The sequence below is a fragment of the Oncorhynchus masou genome, chromosome 15 (assembly GCF_036934945.1).
Source record: "Oncorhynchus masou masou isolate Uvic2021 chromosome 15, UVic_Omas_1.1, whole genome shotgun sequence".
NCBI lineage: Eukaryota > Metazoa > Chordata > Actinopteri > Salmoniformes > Salmonidae > Oncorhynchus > Oncorhynchus masou.
The window spans coordinates 20,793,406-20,812,137 of record NC_088226.1 but is presented as its reverse complement, the minus strand read 5'-3'; the positions used below and the strand labels follow the sequence as shown (position 1 = coordinate 20,812,137).

The following is an 18,732-nucleotide window of genomic DNA, read 5'->3' as shown; positions in this document are numbered from 1 at the left end:
AATCCTCAGTCATCTTAGCCACCCTGACAGGATGTGAGCAATAGCCTACAGCTAACTCCAACAGACCAGCTCATCCCACTATCCAAAATCTCTCCCTCCACCACAGCTTTGTTGTCCCCTTTCTCCTCTACTCAAAAACACTAACCCTTCAAACCTCTCCTCCCTCCCTCCTCCGTCCATCTGTGTCTCTGTTTGCATCTCATAACATGTCACCGTGGCAACATAGGACCAGAGAGGTGGGGAACATTGCCTCCTCTGTCCCAGGCCTCCTGGAGCTACATTACAGGCCTAATCACATCATCAGGCTTCAGGACAACAACACTCTTCAGCTGCAGTTTTCCCACAGGGTGTTAAAAAGGGATGTTCACACAGTCTGTTTTCATGTTTGCTGCACATTGAACCCACAACTATGGTATCGGAATGACACACCCATCTGTTGTGCATCATTGGGATCTGCCGATCAATGCATGTCCATGATTTCTAAATGCGATAGTTCCCGAGTTGTGCATGCATATTGCTCTCTGTATTGAAGATACAATCATGGAAGGACCCCGGGAATCCAAATGGAGCCTGCCAGATAGGTGCTTCATCATCTACCCTTGGGAAGACATATCCAGACAGGGCAAGTGTCTGGTTGGTTATTACTTTTGATTCATTAGACTTGCTCTTCTCAGTCCATTGTGTACTGTCCCATCCTTGACATCCAACTTCAAGAAGTTGAGGTTATCATGGAGATCTGTAGAAAGATGCCCATGGCTTCGGTAACACTTCCTATGAATACCCTCTTCATAATGCATTATAAGCACATTTAGAATGCTATGAATCATGCATAATAATGCACAACATAGGCACTAATAACTGCTCATAAACATCTATGACTAAATCCATACTGCGTGATGAAGAGGACTTTCATAGGAAGTGTTTACCAGGGTTTCTTCAGCATAGTTATGGTAATGTGAATCTCGGTAGGGAAAGGCCAGGCATGTCAATGAGATCTGCAGTGATCTGCATGTTCCGGTTCAGACACACTGGAACAATGGCTGCCATGGGAAGTCCGGACCGGTTGTCAGGACAAGAAACAACCCTGGTCTGGAGTTTTTAGGCATCGGTTCCATAAAGCCAGTGGTGGAAAAAGTACCCAACTATCATACTTGAGTAAAAGTAAAGATACCTTAATAGAAAATAACTCAAGTAAAAGTAAAAGTCACCCAGTAAAATTCTACTTGAATAAAAGTCTAAAAGTACTTGGTTTAAAATATACTTCAGTATCAAAAGTAAAAGTATCAATCATTTCAAATTCCTTATATTAAGCAGAGCAGATGGAACCATTTTTTTCTTTTTAATTACGGAAAGCCACAGGCACACTCCAACATTCAGACATAATTTACAAACAAAGCATGTGTGTTTAGTGAGTCCGCCAGATCAGAGGAAGTATGGATGACCAGGGATGTTCGGTTGATAAGTGTGTGAATTTGACTATTTTCCTGTCCTGCTAAGCATTCAAAATGTAACCAGTACTTTTGGGTGTCATTGAAAATGTATGTAGTAAAAAGTACAATATTTTCCTAAGGAATGTAATGAAGTAAAAGTAAAAGTAGTAAAAAATATATAAATAAAAGTACAGATACCCCCAAAAAACTACTTAAGTAGTACTTGAAAGTATTTTTTACTTACGTACTTTACACCACTGCATAAAGCAACGGAGGAAAGTGAGTGTGTGAGTGAGAGAGAGAGAAAGAGAGAGAGGCAGAGAGAGTGTGTGAGTGAGAGAGAAAGAGAGAGAGGCAGAGAGAGTGTGTGAGTGAGAGAGAAAGAGAGAGAGGCAGAGAGAGTGTGTGAGTGAGAGAGAAAGAGAGAGAGGCAGAGAGAGTGTGAGAGTGAGAGAGAAAGAGAGAGAGGCAGAGAGAGTGTGTGAGTGAGAGAGAAAGAGAGAGAGGCAGAGAGAGTGTGTGAGTGAGAGGCAGAGAGAGTGTGTGAGTGAGAGAGGCAGAGAGAGTGTATGAGAGAGAGAGAAGAGAGAGAGGCAGAGAGAGTGTGTGAGTGAGAGAGAAAGAGAGAGAGGCAGAGAGAGTGTGTGAGAGAGAGAGAAAGAGAGAGAGGCAGAGAGAGTGTGTGAGTGAGAGAGAAAGAGAGAGGCAGAGTGTGTGAGTGAGTGAGAGAGAAAGAGAGAGAGGCAGAGAGAGTGTGTGAGAGAGAGAGAAAGAGAGAGTGTGTGAGTGAGAGAGAGAGAAAGAGAGAAAGAGAGAGAGGCAGAGAGAGTGAGTGAGTGAGTGAGAGAGAAAGAGAGAGAGGCAGAGAGAGAGTGAGAGAAAGAGAGAGAGGCAGAGAGAGTGTGTGAGTGAGAGAGAAAGAGAGAGGCAGAGAGAGTGTGTGAGAGAGAGAGAAAGAGAGAGAGGCAGAGAGAGAGAAAGAGAGGCAGAGAGAGTGTGTGAGTGAGAGAGAAAGAGGGGGCTCCTGAGTGAAGCAGCGGTCTAAGGCACAGCATCTCAGTGCAAGAGGCGTCACTACAGTCCATGGTTTGATTCCAGGCTGTATCACATCCGGACGTGATTGGGAGTCCCATAGGGCAGCGCACAACATTGGCCAGTGTAGGACGTCATTGTAAATAAGAATTTGTTCTTAACTGACTTGCCTAGTTAAATAAAGGTTACGTTTAAATTAAAAATTAAAAAGAGAGAGAAAGCAAGAGGGAGAGAGAGGGATGCAGATGCAGAGCAAGAGAGAGGCAGAGAGAGTGTGTATGTAAGAGAAAGAGAGCGTGAGAGGGGGAGACAGAATGAACGGGAGAAAGAGTGTGTTTGTGTGTGTGAGAGAGAGAGAGAGAGAGACAGAAAGAGAGAGATGTGTAAGAGAGAAAGAGATGGAGAGCATTGTGTGGCTCCCTCCCTATGAAAGCATGCACAGCAGTTGTATAACAGTACTGTCAGCCAAGTGAACTGCGATATTTTAGACACTGAGGAGCAGCGCGGAAGAGGATAAACCCATGTGAGACAGGATCAGCTAGCCTGGGTAAACTACACTGAACTGAGGAAAACACTGCTGGGCACAGCGTTCAGTCTGGTTGAAACAGGCTACCTGTGACCAGCTGGGAGTACAGGCAGCCATAGTTAGAGCAGATAGACTGGAGGTTCCTCTTATTCGCCCCTTTCCAAGCTCAGACCACTGCCATTTATATGCCTTAGATTTGTGGTCCGACGGACGGTGGCTTACTATCAATGGCAGTTTGTTTTATTGACAGGGATTTTTATGTATGTATTTGAGTATAGCAGTAAGCCCAATGTTGATGAACAAATGAAACTGGCTAAAGTATGTACGAGGATGTTTCTGTATACAAGGACGTTTTTTTTTTTTTTAGGGAAACCATTTTCAACTGACAGCACTCAAGAGTCAGCACTCTATCAAACAAATTGATGACACTTGTACATGGAGGGATCTCAGTATTGCTCAGCTATGATGGTGAGTGGTTCCCTTTACCTGTCTTGTCATCGAACCTCCACACGGGGACACTGGTGGCTGTCTGCAGGGGTGTGTCTAAGGGCAGGGGGATGCAGATATGGACGGGGTCCCACACCTGAACACTGGTCCCGTTACGACTGAAGAGCTGGGCATTGACCGCCGCCACCGCAGTCAGGCCCACCCAGCTACTGTTAGCCCCTGGTGAGAGACGACACAAAGGTCTTTAGACCAAACACCAGTGTGGTGTGGAACCTGACAGTAGAAAATCATAAACAAGGCTCGCTACCACGCTTCTCAACACAAATAACGCCAACGCTACCGTCACCATGCAAACATCACAATATTCACCCTCAGCATTTTACCGCTTGTTCACCATTCTAAGGCATCATCATCATCATGGTTGACCTGGTTTACACTTGTCAGAAGAGTCTTTCCAACAGACACTATGCATTGGCTTCTCATCATTCAAGACACTCAGACATAATACTATGTAATCATACTTCTCCCATGGTTTCCTGCCATCATTTCTCATAATTTGGGAGTTTTTGACAGAAATCTATTTGTGTCAAAATCTCTGGATTTTCCACTTGAGCAATTCTGCATTTGCAGTCTGTCTTTTACCCATGTATTCCCCTCCATCCACCCATCTCTTCCTATCTCATCTCCTGTTTCCCACCTCCCTTCTCCTTTTCAATCCTCCTGTTCCCCTCCCTCCTTCTCCCCCCATCCCTCTGTCCGCCCTCTCTTCTTCCACCGTCCCAAACCACCCTCCACCCCCCCCCTCTATTTCTCACCGGTGGCATTGCTCTCCAGGCCCAAGGGGTAGGGGAAACCTCCTATCTCATACTGACTCTGTGCGGAGGTCAGCACAGCAGAGAGCTCTGGGTTGGTAGAGTTGAGGGCCATAGTCACTGCTTTCCTCTGGAGCTGTATCCATGGCTGGTTTTTGACTCCTGGAGGGGGAAGGGGTGAGAGAGGAGAGAAAGTGGAGGAAGGAGGGGAGAGAGAGAAGGAGTCTGAGATTGGGGGTGCAACTGAACAAGCAGCATAATGTTTACGGCATTGGTGTGTCAATCATATGGCCTATGAAATAGGATAATACAAAGTGAAGAGTTGTAGACAGTTTTCATGGAATATAGATACTGTTTATAATACTAGTAATAATAGAATAACATTATTTATGTATAATTTATTCAGATTATACAGAACCTAACCACGGGATCAATCAAACCCTCAAATTGAAATGACAACCAGCACACATACAGTAGCAGCATCCAGGGATTGTGACAGCTAGCAGGATTTGCTGGTCTATAGTAAGACAATAGTGACTAACCTTGCAGGTTGGACAACAGTCTACCTGCCTGTCATACTATAATCCCATTCTCCCCGTTTGATTCGACTTGCCACAAGGGGAAAAAAAGAGGCCTAAAAATACACTGGCCCCTCGTAATGGTGCCACTTGTCTAATATGATTAGTATTTGGTGACCATGGGGCCTGATCTGTGCAGACAGCCAGGCGAGCATGTCCATGCAGAGGGTCTATACTATACTGAACACCCCAGGCCGGCTGTATTGTAGTATCCCTCTCTCTCCCCCACTCTCTCTCCCCCCCCAATCCCCCCCCCCCCCCACCCCCCCCCCCTCCTCCTCCTTCTCCCTCCCTCATCGTTCCATTCCACCTCATCTCTAGAGTAGCTTGTTGGCACTTCTTTTCTCAGGTTCTCTTTGTCAATCCCTGTGAGACGTGTTCAGTTTGTCTTTTCACTCACATATCCCCATTTGACACCTTCTCTGTCCCGGCATTGGAGATGATACCTCTTAATCTTTTTTCTACTCTCATTACGGGTTGAAACCTATTGTTATTCTCTGAATAATTGTTGTTGTTGTTGACATTGTCAAATAACTCAAGCATAGATTGGTAACTATTTTTCTAATTTGGCACAGAGAAACTAGGTGCCATGAGTAACTAGATGCCATGAGTAACTTGGTCAATAAGAATGCCACCGTTTGCTATAAGCGGTCTCATTTAAACCCTCATATCTGTCGCCCTGTTTGATCTAAATACTTGAAACGTTGTATTTGCCAAGGCAGCAGCTACTCTTCCTGGGGTCCAGCAAAATTAAGGCAGTTCATAAAATTTTAAAACATTACAAAACATTCAGAGATTTCACAACACACTGTGCCCCCTCAGGTACCTACTCTACCACTACCACATATTTACAGTACTAAATCCATGTGTATGTGTGTGTATAGTGCGTATGTTATCGTGTTTGTATGCATGTGTTTGTGCCTATGTTTGTGTTGCTTCACAGTCCCTGCTGTTCCATAAGGTGTTTTTTAAACAAATTTTACTATTTGCATCAGATACTTGATGTGGAATAGAGTTCCATGTAGTACTGTGTGCCTCCCATAGTCTGTGCTGGACTTGGGGAATGTGAAGAGACCCCTTGTGGCATGTCTTGTGGGGTATGCATGGGTGTCCGAGCTGTGTGCTAGTAGTTTAGACAGATCGCTCGGTGCATTCAACATGTCAGTACCTCACATAAATACAAGTAGTGAGGAAGTCAATCTCCCCTCCACTTTGAGCCAGGAGAGATTGACATGCATAGTATTAATATTAGCTCTGTGTACATCCAAAGGCCAGCCGTGCTGCCCAGTTCTGAGCCAATTGCAATTTTCCTAAGTCCTTTTTCGTGACACTTGACCACACGACTGAACAGTAGTCAAGGTGCGACAAAATAGGGCCAGTAGGACCTGCCTTGTTGATAGTGTTGTTAAGAAGGTAGAGCAACGCTTTATTGTGGACATACTTCTCCCCATCTTAGCTACTATTATATCAATATGTTTTGACCATGACAGTTTTACAATCCAGGATTACTCCAAGCAGTCTAGTCACCTCAACGTCCACATGCATTACAAGATTTAGTTAAGGTTTATGGTTTAGTGAATGTTTTGTCCCAAATACAATGATTTTACCTTTAGAAATATTTAAGGCTAACTTATTTCTTGCCACCCACTCTGAAACTAACTGCAACTCTATGTTAAGTGTTGCAGTCATTTCAGTCGCTGGAGTAGCTGACGTGTATAGTGTTGAGTCATCCTCATACATAGATACTCTGGCTTTACTCAAAGTCAGTGGCATGTCGTGAGTAAACATTTTAAAAGGCAAGGGGCCTAAAGAGATCTCCCGGGGAATTCCTGATTCTGCCTAAATTACGTTTGAGAGGCTTCCATTAAGAACACCGCCTGTGTTCTGTTAGACAAGTAACTATTTGTCCACATTAAAGCCATAACACATGTTTTTCCAGCAACAAACTATGATCGATAATGTCATAAGCTGCACTGAAGTCCAACAAGACAGCCCCTACAATCATTTTATCATCAATTTCTCTCAGCCAATCATCAGTCATTTGTGTAAGTGCTGTGCTTGTTCGAGTGTCCTTCCCTATATAAGCATGCTGAAAGTCTGTTTTCAATTTGTTTTACTGTGAAATAGCATTGTATCTGGTCCAATTTTTTCCCAAAAGATTACTAAGGGTTGGTAACAGGCTGTTTACTGACTCAAATAGCCGATCAAAGGGGGCTTTACCATTCTTGGGTAGCGGAATGACTTTAGCTTCTCACCAGTCTTGAGGGCACACACTTTCTAGTAGGCTTAAATGGAAGATGTGGCAATATCATCTGCTATTATCCTCAGTAATTTCCATCCAGATTGTCAGCGCCCGTGGCTTGTCATTGTTGATAGGCAACAATCATTATTTCACCTCTTCCACATTGACTTTACGGAATTCTAAAGTACAATTCTTGTCTTTCATAATTTGGTCCGATATACTTGGATGTGTAGCGTCAGCGTTTGTTGCGGAGTTTGCTTATCTTGTCAATGAAAGTGTCATTAAAGCAGTTGGCAATATCAGTGGGCTTTCTGGTGAATGAGCCATCTGATTCAATGAATGATGGAGCCAAGTTGCCCCCCCAAATGTAATTTAAGGTTCCCCAAAGCTTTTTACTATCATTCTTTATATAATTGATCTGTTTCATAGTATAGTTTATTTTTAGTCACATGATTTTTTTAATTTGCAGTATGTTTGCCAATCAGTTGGGCTGCCAGACTTATTTGTCATACCTTTTGCCTCATCCCTCTCAACCATATTATTAGTCAATTCCTCATCAAGCCAAGGGTATTTAACAATTTTAACAGTCATTTTCTTAAATGGTTGCATGCTTATTAGTAACTGGAATAAGCAATTTCATAAATGTGTCAAGTGCAGCATTTGGTTGCTCCTCATTACACACCACAGACCAGCAAATATTCTTTACATTATCAACATATGAATCACTACAAAACTTATTGTGTGACCTCTTATATTAGGCCCAGCCTTTGGAACTTTGGTTTTCCTAGATATGGCTATTATATTGTGAATACTACATTCTATGGATTTGGATACCATTTTAAAGCAAATTTCTTCAGCATTAGTAAAGATGTGATCAATACATGTTGATGATTTAATTCCTGTGCTGTTTGTAACTACCCTGGTAGGTTGACTGACAACCTGAATCAGGTTGTAGTCACTGGTTATAGTTTGAAGTTTTTTCTTGAGTGGGCAGCTTGATGATAGCCAGTCAAAATTTAAATCACCCAGAAAATAAAGCTCTCTTTTGATATCACATACATTATCAAGCATTTCACACATATTATCCAGATACTGACTGTTAGCACTTGGTCTATAGCAGCTTCCCACAAGAATGGGCTTTAGGTGAGGCAGATGAACCTGTAGCCATATTACTTCAACAATATTTAACATTGGATTGTCTCTAAGCTAAACAGGAATGTGGATTCTGAATAAAGACCGCAACACCGCCCCCGTTGGCATTTCTGTCTTTTCGGTAGATGTTATAACCATGTATTGCTACCACTGTATCAAAGGTATTATCTAAGTGAGTCTCAAAGATAGTCAGAATATCAAAGTCATCTGTTACAAGCAAGTTCTTGACTTCATGGGCCTTGTTTCTCAGGCTGCTTATGTTAATATGGGCTATTTTTAGCACTTTTCTGGGTTGCTTGATTGTTTTTAATGCTTTACTGGCAAGTTTATCAGAAGTAGACTTACTCATGTTAGTTATATTGGAGCTGGTAGTGCAGGGTGAGCTGCAAAAAGTGGTCTTCCTACTAGGGCACACCACCTCAGTGCTAACAGTGTAACTCTGGTTCATAGGCTCATGATTACTGCATACAATAGCTGTAGGATAAACAGAAGTATTCGGTGCAATTAGGGGCACATAAATGAAGTTACTTACATTATGTTTGTCAATGCCTCTAGGATCATGTACATTTGATGCAGCATTATGACGATTCATTGTCACAATGGTAGGGATTAACTGAGCTGGTCTTGGATCATTGAACAGTCATTGTATGTAGGCGTCTTTCCTCATGCTGAACAAATTTGCCTCAAAGACCCATTAGGTCTTTCAAGATAGATTTTCCTCCATCGTGGAACTTCTTCTCATGAACCATAAGTGCAAATAACACAACATTCAGGTATGTAGGTCCATGGTAGATCTTTTAACATCATTTGAGAAAAGCTTGGTTAAGATATGGCTGAGTTATTGATAAATCAGGAAATCTGATTTTGTGTGTCCATTTATAGTGAACAAAAATATCAATGCAACATGTAGTGTTGGTCCCAGCTGAAATAAAATTTACCAGAAATGTTCCAAAAGCACAAAAAATTTATTTCTCTAAAATGTTGTGCACAAATTTATTTACATCCCTGTTAGTGAGCATATCAACTTTGCCAAGATAATCCATCCACCTGACAGGTGTGGCATATCAAAAATCTGATTAAACAGCATGACCATTACACCGGTGCACCTTGTGCTGGGACAATAAAAGGCCACTAAAAATGTCCAGTTTTGTCACACAACACAATGCCACAGATGTCTCAATTTGAGGGTGCGTGCAATTGGCATACTGACTGCAGAAATGTCCACCAGAGCTGTTACCTGAGAATGTAATGTTAATTTCTCTACCATAAGCTGCATCCAACTTCATTTTCGAGAATTTACCAGTATGTCCAACTAGCCTCACAACCGCAGAACACCTGGGAAGCTCATCTGCGTGCTCGTCGTCCACACCAGGCTCTTGATCTGACTGCAGTTCGGCTACGTAACCGACTTCAGTTGGCAAATTCTGACCTTCGATGGTCACTGGCACACTGGAGAAATGTGCTCTTCACTGATTAATCCCAATTTAAACTGTTCCGGGCAGATGGCAGACCGCGTGTATGGCGTTGTGTGGGCGAGTGGTTTGCTGATGTCAACGTTGTGAACAGAGTGCCCCATTGTGGCGGTGGCAGGCATAAGCTGCGGACAACAAACACGGTTGCATTTTATTCATGGCAATTTGAATGCACAGAGATCCTGTGACGAGGACCCGAGGCGTACTTTTGTGCCATTCAGCCGTCATCGCTTCATGTTTCAGCATGATAACGGACGCCCACGTCGCAAGGATCTGTACACAATTCCTCGAAACTGAAAATATCCCAGTTCTTACTCACCAGAGTATGCCACCCATTGAACATGTTTGGGATGCTCTGGATCAACGCGCATGACAGCGTGTTAGGGCTTAATGAATTTATTTCAATTGACTGATTTGTTATATGAACTGTAACTCAGTAAAATCTTAGAAATTGTTGCATGTTGCATTTATATTTTTGTTCAGTGTAAATCCTTTGTAAATCCACTTCAACCTGAGAGTTTGTACGTGATCAAAGACATTAACATGATGAACAATAAAGTTTGGCATTGATATCTTAAAAAAAAACTTTTGGAACTATGTAACGCTAATGCTTCAAATAATCAGAAAACATTTGTCAGATTCACTCCAAAGTTGGTCTTTGGACTCATCACAATAGTCCCTAAAGAGATTGAGAAAATAATGCTGATGCATTCAAAGATGGCCACACTATACCATTAGATACTTATTAGCGCATGCATTAGCAAAAATATGATTTAAAAAAAAATCTTCCTCTCATGAATCATATGACCAAATGAGTCTAAATCGTACACGGCTTAACATAGTTTGAGAGGGAAAAAAAGCTAAAGGGATTGGCCAAAAGAGTTACAGACAAATAAATAAAAAAGAAAATCCGATTTTACGTGTCCATTTAAACCACTGTAAATCCATCCCATAGTGGTCTATGAACTTGAAACTTGTCATTGCTATCATGGACATCCCTATGGTAGAGAAATTAACATTACATTATCTGTGTTGTGTGACAAAACTGCACATTCTAGAGTGGCCTTTTATTGTCCCCAGCACAAGGTGCACCAGAGTAATGATCATGCTGTTTCATCAGCTTCTTGATATGCCACACCTGTCAGGTGTGTTTATATTTGTGTTCAGTATAATTATATGGACCTGTGAAGTGGGGACATCCTCATAGAAGCCAGACCACTCCTTGGTGGAGCTGTGCTTTAACTTCTTATTCTTCACCATCCCTTTCCTGCCTCTGTGCTCCTTCCCTTCTGTAGCCCCCCTCCATCAGAGGGGCCAAGCTGCTGCCTTTCCTTCACTGAAGCTAGCCCAGGGCAGGGACGTGATCTGGGGCATGGCTCTAGAAAACACAGAGCTGATTGGTTAGTACAGGTGGTCCTCTCTGGGTCCTCTTGCCATGAGGAGCTCTGAACAGTGCCCGTCTGTTAAGCAGAGCAGGATCCCAGCCAGACTGAGGAGGAAGCAATGGCATAAAGGAAAGCTGGAGAGAGAAGAGGACTGAGGAGAGGGGAGTTTGAAGACTCACACAAACAAACCTCAAAAGGACTCTGCAATGGCCCTGAGAGGCAGGCAGACTGGGTCACTCCTTGGGTTCTGCTCTGAGAGGAGGGAAGGGCCATGGAGGGAGTGGTGGGGTGGTTGCAGGGGTCAAAGGGATCAAAAGGGGGAGAGTGGCAGTAGGGGTCCCAAGAGAGAACATGGGTCATCCATCACCTAAATGTCTGCTGAAAGCCTGGTTGAGTAAGATTAAGAAGAGACCCCCAGAGGGAATAGGACACTGATTCATTCCACTCAGCCATTCATCAGTTAAAAGTACTGCACTCCATTTCACAAAGCGTGTTGTAGTTTCATTGGGCCATATAATGTAATTACTCATTCACTCACAAAAAGTAAGGCCATGCATAGAAGATAGAAGACGCATTGCCTTCTGCAATAAAGGTGCAGGCATACAACTGAGTGCTTTTGACCTTGAGGGGGCACCGCCATTAGAAGTGACTAATGAATGGCGGTGCCCTGCATTGTGTGATCTAGTCTTATTGATGTTGCCCAGAGCCAGGGTTTGGCTGGGGGTGAAAGCTCAGCCTAAGCGTGCCATCTGTCAACAAGACTGGAAAACACACAGGAGTGAGGACTGGGGAGCAGCTTTGTGCGCTGCGCTGTAGAGCCAATGCTAACGCTAACCGCATTGAGTTTAGAGTTCAGTGGCTGGCTGAGGGGGCAGAGGTGCCTGTGGTCTGGGATGGTTTGACAGCCTGCCAATGTCTTTCTGGAGGCACTCTCTAGGTATTTTATCATGCTGGACACACCATGTCCAAACTCCCATGGGTGGAGTGGCAGTCTGGCAATTCTGACAATTATCAGAAGGGCCAGACCATCTTCTATTAGAGTGGGCTGGTTGAAATGCCCCCCCCCCCCCCAATACAATAATAGTAATAATTCATATACAGTATCAGTCAAAAGTTTGGACACACCTACTCATTAACGGATTTTTCTTTATTTTTACTTTTTTTCTACATTGTAAAATTATAGTGATCACATCAAAATTATGAACATAAATAACAAATGGAATCATGTAGTAACCAAAAGTGTTTAAAAAAAAATCAAAATATATGTTATATTTGAGATTCTTCAAAGTAACCACCCATTCTTTCAAACAACTTCATGAGGTAGTCACCTGGAATGCATTTCGATTAACAGGTGTGCCTTAAAAGTTCATTTGTGGAATTTCTTTCCTTCTTAATGCATTTGAGCCAATCAGTTGTGTTGTAACAAGGTAGGGGTGGTATACACAAGATAGCTCTATTTGGTAAAAGACCAAGTCCATATCATGGCAAGAAAAGCTCAAATAAGCAAAGAGAAATGACAGTACATCATTACTTTAAGGCATGAAGGTCAGTCAAACCTTAACATTTCTAGAACTTTGAAAGTTTCTTCAGGTGCAGTCTCAAACACCACCAAGATCTATGATGAAACTGGCTCTCATGAGGATCACCACAGGAAAGGAAGACCCAGATGTACCTCTGCTGCAGAGGATAAGTTCATTAGAGTTACCAGCTTCAGAAACAAATAAATGCTTCACAAAGTTCAAGAGACATCAACATCAACTGTTCAGAGGAGACTGCGTGAATCAGGCCTTCATTGTCGAATTGCTGCAAAGAAACGACTACTAAAAAGGATACCAATAAGAATAAAGAAACTTGCTTGTGCCAAGAAACATGAGCAAATAGACATCAGCCTGATGGAAATATGTCCCTTGGTCTGATGAGTACAAATTTGAGATTTTTGATTCCAACCTCCTTGTCTTTGTGAGACGCGGAGTAGGTGAATGGACAATCTCTGCATATGTGGTTCTAACTGTGAAGCATGGAGGAGGAGGTATGGCAGTGTGGTGGTGCTTGCTAGTTATTTATTTAGAATTCAATGCACACTTAACCAGCATGGCTACCACAGCATTCTGCAGTGATACGCCATCCCATCTGGTTTGCGCTTTGTGGTAATGTCATTTGTTTTTCAACAGGACAATGACCCAACACACCTCCAGGCTGTGTAAGGGCTATTTGACCAAGAAGGAGAGTGATGGAGTGCTGCATCAAATGACGGTTGCAAGCCTCCCCCTTTTTCTTCCAAACATAACGATGGTCATTATGGCCAAACAGTTCTATTTTGGTTTCATCAGACCAAAGTACCACATCTCAAGTACGATATTTGTCCCCATGTGCAGTTGCAATCTGTAGTCTGGCTTTTTTATGCCGGTTTTGGAGCAGTGGCTTCGTCCTTGCTGAGCGGCCTTTCAGGTTAAGTTGATATAGGACTCGTTTTTCTGTGGATATAGATAATTTTGTACCTGTTCCTCCAGCATCTTCACAAGTTCCTTTTCTGTTGTTCTGGGATTGATTTGCACTTTTCGCACCAAAGTACGTTCATCTCTAGGAGACAGGACGCGTCTTCTTCCTGAGCGGTATTTCAGATGTGTGGTCCCATGGTGTTTACTATTGGTTTGAACAGATAAACGTGATGAGGCATTTGGAAATTGCTCCCAACGATGAATCAGACTTGTGGAGGTCTACAATTCCTTCTGAGGTCTTGGCTGATTTATTTTGATTTTCCCATGATGTCAAGCAAAGAGGCCCTGAGTTTGAAGGTCAGCCATTGAAATAAATCTAGAGGTACACCTCCAAATGACTCAACGGATGTCAATCAGCCTATCAGAAGCTTCTAAAGCCATGACATAATTTTCTGGAATTTTCCAAGCTGTTTAAAGTCACAGTCAACTTACAGGCTGACCACACCACTTGATTCACGTGCGTTGCAAAATAAATGTAGGCATCTATGTTATTCAATTATTGCACCCACACTACTCGCGCGTGTCAATGAGTGTCTGCGTTGCCAGATCGCGCTGCAAGTCCTGCCTCTCCCATCTCCTCATTGGTTTATAGAAGCAGGTCCCCACGTGCCATCTCCTCATTGGTTATACCCACGTGGGTGATTGAATAACAAACTGTGTTGCCGGTCGGTGTAGTAATACAATGGAAGTTTAGATGCCAATCACCACATAAGTTCAAAGATGAAAAGGCCTGGAAGGAGCAGAGATGACTAGAAACAATTTGGCTGACCGTTTTATGTGTGGTTTAATTGTCGGAGTAGAGGACCTTGTGCATGTCAGGTACAATAACAACCTAATGTTTATATCCCAGGACAAATTAACTAGCAACAGCAAGCTAGCTAAATAGGACAAATTAGCTAGCAAGTGCAAGCTAACTAGCTAAATTGCCATATGTTTAATGCTTTTCGACCTGTCCCCAAAATAATGTCATTGGTTCAGAGTTTGTTTTGATATTTTAACCTGCGTGTCGTGATCACGTTTGGTGTAGGGGGACCAAATACATTTATGCACGATGGCGCACGATGAGATGGCGCATGCGCGCAGCCGGTTTGTGTTATATGTAAACTTCTGACCCACTGGAATTGTGATACAGTGAATTATATATGTGAAATAATCTGTCTGTAAACAATTGTTGGAACATGCACATAGTAGATGTCCTAACCGACTTGCCAAAACTATAGTTTGTTTAACAGGAAATTTGTGAAGTGGTTGAAAAACAAGTTTTAATGACTCCAACCTAAGTGTATGTAAACTTCCGACATCAACTGTGTGTGTGTGTGTGTGTGTGTGTGTGTGTGTGTGTGTGTGTGTGTGTGTGTGTGTATATATATATATATATATACACACACACACTGAATTGAAATATAAACGCCACATGTAAAGTGTTGGTCCCATGTTTCATGAGCTGAAATAAAAGATCCCAGAAATGTTCCATACTCACAAAAATGTATGCCCCTACCTCATCCAGACTCAAAGACAGGGCTTCGTACTAAATGGGTGCTGCTGAATACTTGTGCTATATGACACAGCACTAATCAACATATAAAATGGCTTGATGCTGCGACATGGCTCGGCTTAGAGACAGCAGAATGAGATAGAACAAGTTGTCATTTTAGTGAACGCTCTGTACCCTTTGTTCCCTCGTTTCCATACCAACGGACAAGGCCCAGGTGTTCAGTAAGACATCACAGAGCATCGAGAAAAACAATGGACAGGGCAGAGCATATGGAGGGAGGCATGATGGGAAAGTGTGATCACCGAGCGTAGCCACCACAGAGCAGCATATGCCAGACGCGGAGGCCACTCTAAATTTACATAATGTTGTGTGTGTGTGTGTTGTAAAGGCATGACTTTTGAGTTAGAAGTGCAGCTGGGATGCAGTGATTGATTGAATCACAGCATGATTTGTTTTAGTTATGTTATAGTCACTTACTGCTGACACTGTATGTGTTTGCCCATTTTTTACCAATTCACTTCCCTGGAGGTTTTTCCTGTCGATGTGGACACATCAGGCTCAATGCCATAGCTGAGAAATAGCCTTGTTGATATCCCTGCTATGGTTCCTATCATGAAGCACACAGATAAGAGACACAACCAGATGAGTAAAGGTTTAGACACACTTCTAGGGCCTATGACTGGCTAACAACCACTCGCAGCATAATACCTTCAGAGCCTGCATATGCCTCCACCAAAAGACTGTCGAGGGGATAACTTTGCCTTCCGTGTTGCTCCAATGAATTGTGTGTAACACTGCTTTATCGCCAGTAATGCATTATCATGACGTCTGACCCAAGAGACTTAACAGGTAGGTTTTATGGCCAAAGATAGTGTTAAGTGGGTAATGTATATTGAATAATCTTTGTAACACAAGAAGTAAAAAGATCATGGTTGTACAGTGATGCATTCATTGCAGGCCGTCCTTGAATGATATATATTAGCTGCTACTACTTGCGCAATGATGTTTCAACCATAATGACAATAACACAGAATGCACTAACACTCAAACAGGCTACAATGTTTACTAAACAGCTAACATACCTTGTGATTACACAGCTTAATTACGCCAATCACGTGCTGCATGCTTTCAAGTACACAGTCACACCAACAATCTCATTCTACCAAACACAGCATTTTGGGTTGTCAAACACAGCTTGAAAAGTACCCCCCCCCCTCACTGGCACTCCTCCACCTCTTCAAAACACTTTAGTTTCCTGCCACTGGGTCGTCTCCATGGTGACTAGCCTCAGCACTGAGAGCTGCACTTTCAGATGGCCTCTCATCAGTTCCTATCCGTCAGCACAGGGATCTACTGTCTGTCTTCTCCCTGATACTAGAACCCTCGCCGTGACACACTACCGTGCTTGGTCCTCCTGAGAGTCTCGTCTCTACCGCTTAAAGATACAGCAGAGCAAACGTACTAAACTGCTCCTCGCTTAACTGACTGAGCGAGACTACCCTGGAGGCATTGAGAGAGAGAGAGAGTGGGAGAGTGTGTGTGTGTGTGTGTGTAAGTGTATGTGTGTCAGCAAAACGACCACATCCTCCATTCATGTCCCTCTATAAAAGTTGCCAGATGCTCCAACGTGTTAACAAGAGAGTTGTGTAACTGTATCTCATCCTGATTCAATTAAAGTATTATTCAAACCTGACTAACTAAGTAAGAACACAGGGGTAATCTGGTCATTGGAACTGGTTAGGTATTTTTCCCCAATTTTATTAGAATCCCCATTAGCTTTTGCGAAAGCAGCAGCTACTATTTCTGGGGTCCACACAAAACATGAAACATATTACAGAACATTAATAGACAAGAACGGCTCAAGGACAGAACTACATAAATAAAAAGAAATGGCACACACAGCCTACATATCAATACATACAGTACACACAAAATATCTAGGTAAAATAGGGGAGAGGCTTGTGAGGTGTTGCGTTATCTGTTTTTGTAAACCAGGCTGGCTGTTGATTTGAGTAATATGAGATGGAAGGGAGTTTTTCTCTGAATTTGGGGACAGTGAAAAGACATGTCTGGTGGGTTAAGTTTGTACAACAGTTGTACATACAACTACCTCAGGTAGACCCAAATCAATTGAACAAGTAAAGGATGCCTCTCCTCACCACATAAATCATCAACACACTACTAAAACCCCACTGGGGGGGGGGTGGAGTAATATGTAGTCAATTATGGCATGAAAGGCCCTTTTGACAGAGGGAATAGCAAAGGAATAAAGAAAACTGTCTGGGGCATAAATAAAGTGGACAGACAGGGCTCTCATTGAGGCCATTGCTACCAAAAATCAATGTGCTGCAGTCACAATAAATGCCTCTCATCCTGTCACGCACGCGCACAAATACAGTCACGTCAGTCCCGGATTCTGGGATCGTTAAGGAGACAAGGGAAAACCGCTGCATCAGGGGCCCTGGGCTTGACAGTCCAGAGAGGAGGGGGAAGAGAGAGAGATTTAGGAGGTATGGAGATTCAGTTGATCGACAGTAAAGAGAATGTGTGTTGTGTGGTTCTGATAGAGAAAGCGAGAGAGAAAGGAAGAGAGAGAAAGAGAGAGCATGATCTACAGAGAAAGTGGGAGCATGTCGCATGTACAGCTTTCTTAAGGGGCCTTGGTTGGAGCGGATTACATCATTCTGGCTCACTCATTGGACTGGACAGGTGACAGGACGTTGAGGGCTGTGGCACCACGTACAGCACCGTACTGGCAGCGTAAGCAGAGAAACTGACAGAGATGACGAGAATGAGGAAGAAGGATGGCGAGAAGACAGGGAGGTGTACACTCTGCCTATTGCTAACACCTCGTACTGTATATTTACGAGGAGTACAGAGGGAAAGATGGAACATTTTCTAAAATGATTGGGTATTGTTTCTACCCAACATTCCCCGGAACACACACACCCCCAACTGCATGTCATGATTGTTTTCCTAGCCACTGTGCGTCTAACTCTGCATCGCTTGCTCTTTTGGATTTGAGGCTGGGTATCTGTAAAGTACTTTGTGACAACTGCTGATGTAAAAAGGGGTTTTAAAAATACATATGATTAAATGAGATGTTCACACCCAGAGGGTATCACTAAACAGACAGTATCTATCACGTTTATCACATCCCATAATGTGGGCTATAACAACACAACAGTAGTACGTACTGCTGCCGCTGCTGCTGTGAAAGCAATTAATAAAATCATATGGAACAACGACCAGTGAATCTATAGGTCTTTCTTGAATTGATTTAATAGAGATGAACAATGCATGGACTTCACACCCAGCCAATTCATAAACAGGTGTAAATTCTGGAAGACATTTACAGCCTGTTCGGGTTGCCTAGAAATGCCTTGAGGCAGATAGAGTGCTGTATATCTAGGTCGATTTCGTTTGGATGCTTCATTTTCTGTATTGATTTACCGGTGGGGTAATAAACACAACACACACACACACACACCATCTGCACATGCACGCACAAAATGTAGAGCTTTGATTAGCTGATTAGACAATAAAAGCCTGTTTCTCTTTTGCTGTAGTGTAGCGGCCGAGTGATGTATTAGTGATGTAACTGACTTTGAATACAGAGAGGCCCGCGTTGTCAGAGGACAGCACGCTCCATTTGTTCTGCCA

The 18,732-nt window shown here is 42.9% G+C and overlaps 1 protein-coding gene across 1 annotated transcript in view; it reads right to left on the bottom strand.

Moving 5' to 3' along the window:
* Window positions 1-18,732, bottom strand: part of fam171a2a (family with sequence similarity 171 member A2a) — a 70,604-nt gene that overhangs the window by 15,146 nt on the left and 36,726 nt on the right. The window contains exons 4-5 of the mRNA XM_064988617.1: window positions 4,251-4,409; window positions 3,475-3,654 (exon numbers count right to left, since the gene is read on the bottom strand). Coding sequence (XP_064844689.1) covers window positions 3,475-3,654; window positions 4,251-4,409 — 339 coding nt within the window. The remainder of the gene's footprint in view (window positions 1-3,474; window positions 3,655-4,250; window positions 4,410-18,732) is intronic.